Here is a 2,887-nt window from a genome sequence, read left to right as displayed (position 1 = left end):
AACATCATCTTCAGGTCCCTAAGCCCAATCCAATGACGTTTCTTGGTACAGGAAAGGGTAAAATTACTTTGCAAATTTGTAAAAGATGGCGAAACTCGAACTTTGGATGAAAGGTCAACTACCAGGCGAGTAGGCAACTATAGCAAGATGCTGAGCCGGGGGAAGGGGAGGGAGGAGGATCAATTACCAAGATGCAGGTCCTTAAGCCCAATCTAATGCTGTTTGTTGGATGAAAGATCAATTACCAAGATGCAGCATTCAGTCCTGGATTCCCCCAGGGCTGATGAGGATCAGTAGCAAAACTTCAGTCTGATAGAAAATAACAGAAACCTCTCCTTCCTAGCTAGAAATGCATAGGGGCCTAGCCTGCAGGTTGACCTTTGTAAGCATCAAACAGATGCTGTATGAACACTCGGAGAAAACTAAATCAGCAAGCAAACATCTCGCGCTTTTCTATATGATAACTGAAAAGACAATGAAGTTTCCGACACAGGGATGTGTTCCTAGCACAGCTTAGGCAGAACAAAGCCATAAACAATTGTGCTTACCAGCTGTCTCCAGGTACAAATCCTAAGTCATATTTTTTGCATCCCTCCCCATCAGAAATTTTCACAGTGCATTCTTTTTGCATCTAAAAGCATCTCTTGCAGCTTTAACAGGGGCAACTTCATAAGGTACTTGAATTACAGAGGAACCTTACACTAGAAAAAGAGCAGGTCTATGCGGAAGACAGTGCAATTATTTGACATCAACATCGCCTGCAAAACGAGCACAAGACACTAAGAGCAGCGCGATCTTCAGGCATCCACCCGGTCTATAGCTGTTCGAAGGGGTCGGCCATTGACAAATCATGGCTATGCCTGCGGAGATGAATCGCAGTATTGCGATATCTGCTCCTGAATTCAAATTGGGCATCTCGAGAAGCTCTGTTTTCCACTCGTAGCAGCGTGTGCTGGTAAGCCAGCGACACACTGTCCCTGGCACCATATATTCCTTCAAATTCCATATATTTTAGCACCTTTGCATTCAAAACAAAGAACTTGGCAAAATCAAGCTGTTTATCATGGCCCACAAATGTTTCAAACACCATTATTTTGAGATGGGCTTGAAGGCATTCAACTGGATATAGTCGGTCATACTGAGGCTCGATTTTCGCATCCGTCTCGTAGTGTTTGTGAAACTGCAAAATGGATATTAAGAATCTGTCAAGCGTCGCTGTATTATTAAAGCAGTAACAAACAAGATGTCAATAAAATTAGAAGTTATAAAGCAAGCAAAGATGAGCACTCACAATGATATAGAGCTTCTCGAGACAGGGGAACCTCCTAAGAATACTAAGAACTCCATCCAATTCATATCCACAACACCTAAGAGCCAAAATCTTCACGGTGTGCATCGAGTTTGCCAAGTCGGCTGAACTTACTCCCTGAAGAAAACAAACAATGAACATGGAAAAATAATTTATCTCCGTGTAGGAAACTAGGAATGCCAAATGCAAGGTTCAAGGATGATGCTGGTGCTACCTGGGAGACTCGGAGCTTGGAGATGACAGGTAACAAAGGGCCCAATATCTCCAATTTAGGCGCGCAAATTACCCGGATAGTACCACAATTTTCTCGGATACCAAAAGGCATTAGTATCCTCACAAGGCGAGGCGCATCCTCGATGACCAGCTCTACTTTACCAGAGGTGTCACGGAAGCATATACTCCTAAGAGTGGGCGAGCGAACATGGAGGCAACGCGTACCAAGAACGTTGGACATGTGTAAGCTCTCCAAGGCATGGCAAGCAGGGAGCAGTCCGCGGAAGACGTCCGCTGAGATGTAAACGGAGATCAAGGAGAGACGCTGGAGGAGGTCAAAGCCCATGGACGGCACCATCTCTCGGGGCAAAACACAAGAGCTGATCTTGGCAGCTAGGAGGGTAGGTGCAGAGCGGAGCGCCGATGGCGGAAGCGGGTTTCTCCCTGGATTACGTTCATCGCAGCTCGTGTAGCCGACATCGAGCTCCTGAAGCTTGGCGAGGGCTCGGGAGCGGAACCAGCTCTCCGCCTGGTCTTGGAGGTCGCCGGGGCAGAGGCCGTGGAAGCAGAATCGGCGGGCGGGGCCAGGATGCTTGGAGATTACCTCGGAGGCGGCATCGGGGAAGACGGAGGAGGTGCGGATGGGGACGCCGCGGCCGGGGTGTGGGACGCGGACCTCGAGGTTGAGAGGCGCGGCGCTCCACAAGGGGCGCCATCGGCGGGAGAAGACCTGCGTCCGGCCGCCGTCCTTGGTGGGGAGGAGGGAGATGATGATGCAGAGGACGGCATCGGGGACCCTGCTGATGTAATCGGCGGCGCTCTCGTCGGAGTTGCCGCACCGTGCTGTCTTCGCTGCGGTCCCATGGGATTCCCCCTGGTTGGCCACGGGCGCCGCGGGCGCTGCGGCGGCCTCCATGGCCGGCGGCCGGCGGGACGGCAGATTTGGCCGCAATGCTCTTGGCCGCCGGCGCACTCGCACGGATGGGGAAATGGGGAACGGAGTGGGGAGGTCGGGAGTGAATTGTGATGGACAGGAAAACTAGGGTTGGCCAAATTGACACTTCATACCCACTCTCTTTGTTTGCGTGGGAGAAAACTTTTGAAATTTCGCTTGAAATTCACGAGATTTATGAATTTCGGTAGGAGACGCGAAATGGTTATCATGGTAGAAAAAAATAAATCAATTTGAAAAGTTTTTAATTTTGACAAAGGACGGATTTTATTGACTCAAAATGTTACACGGAAGAATACGAAAACAATAAAAACACATCAGGCCCTACATGATTAGAATTCCAGTGCGAAAAAATAAAAGAGCAAAGTCACTCAAACTATACCTAGGTGGAAGGAAAAAAAATCTTTGAAGCC

General features: G+C 49.0%; 1 protein-coding gene across 1 annotated transcript; it reads right to left on the bottom strand.

The window, feature by feature from the left end:
- Positions 1-599: 599 nt before the first annotated feature.
- Positions 600-2,543, bottom strand: LOC119338119 (putative FBD-associated F-box protein At3g50710). The gene is made up of 3 exons (XM_037610417.1): positions 1,524-2,543; positions 1,292-1,426; positions 600-1,180 (listed from the first exon to the last, which is right to left on the bottom strand). The coding sequence occupies exons 1-3, from the start codon at positions 2,436-2,438 to the stop codon at positions 815-817; spliced, it is 1,416 nt and encodes a 471-aa protein (XP_037466314.1). The 5' UTR covers positions 2,439-2,543; the 3' UTR covers positions 600-814.
- Positions 2,544-2,887: the final 344 nt, after the last annotated feature.

The sequence above is a fragment of the Triticum dicoccoides genome, chromosome 7B (genome assembly GCF_002162155.2).
Source record: "Triticum dicoccoides isolate Atlit2015 ecotype Zavitan chromosome 7B, WEW_v2.0, whole genome shotgun sequence".
Taxonomy (NCBI): domain Eukaryota; kingdom Viridiplantae; phylum Streptophyta; class Magnoliopsida; order Poales; family Poaceae; genus Triticum; species Triticum dicoccoides.
The sequence above is the reverse complement of the archived record's forward strand: the minus strand, read 5'-3'. Positions and strand labels throughout refer to the sequence as shown.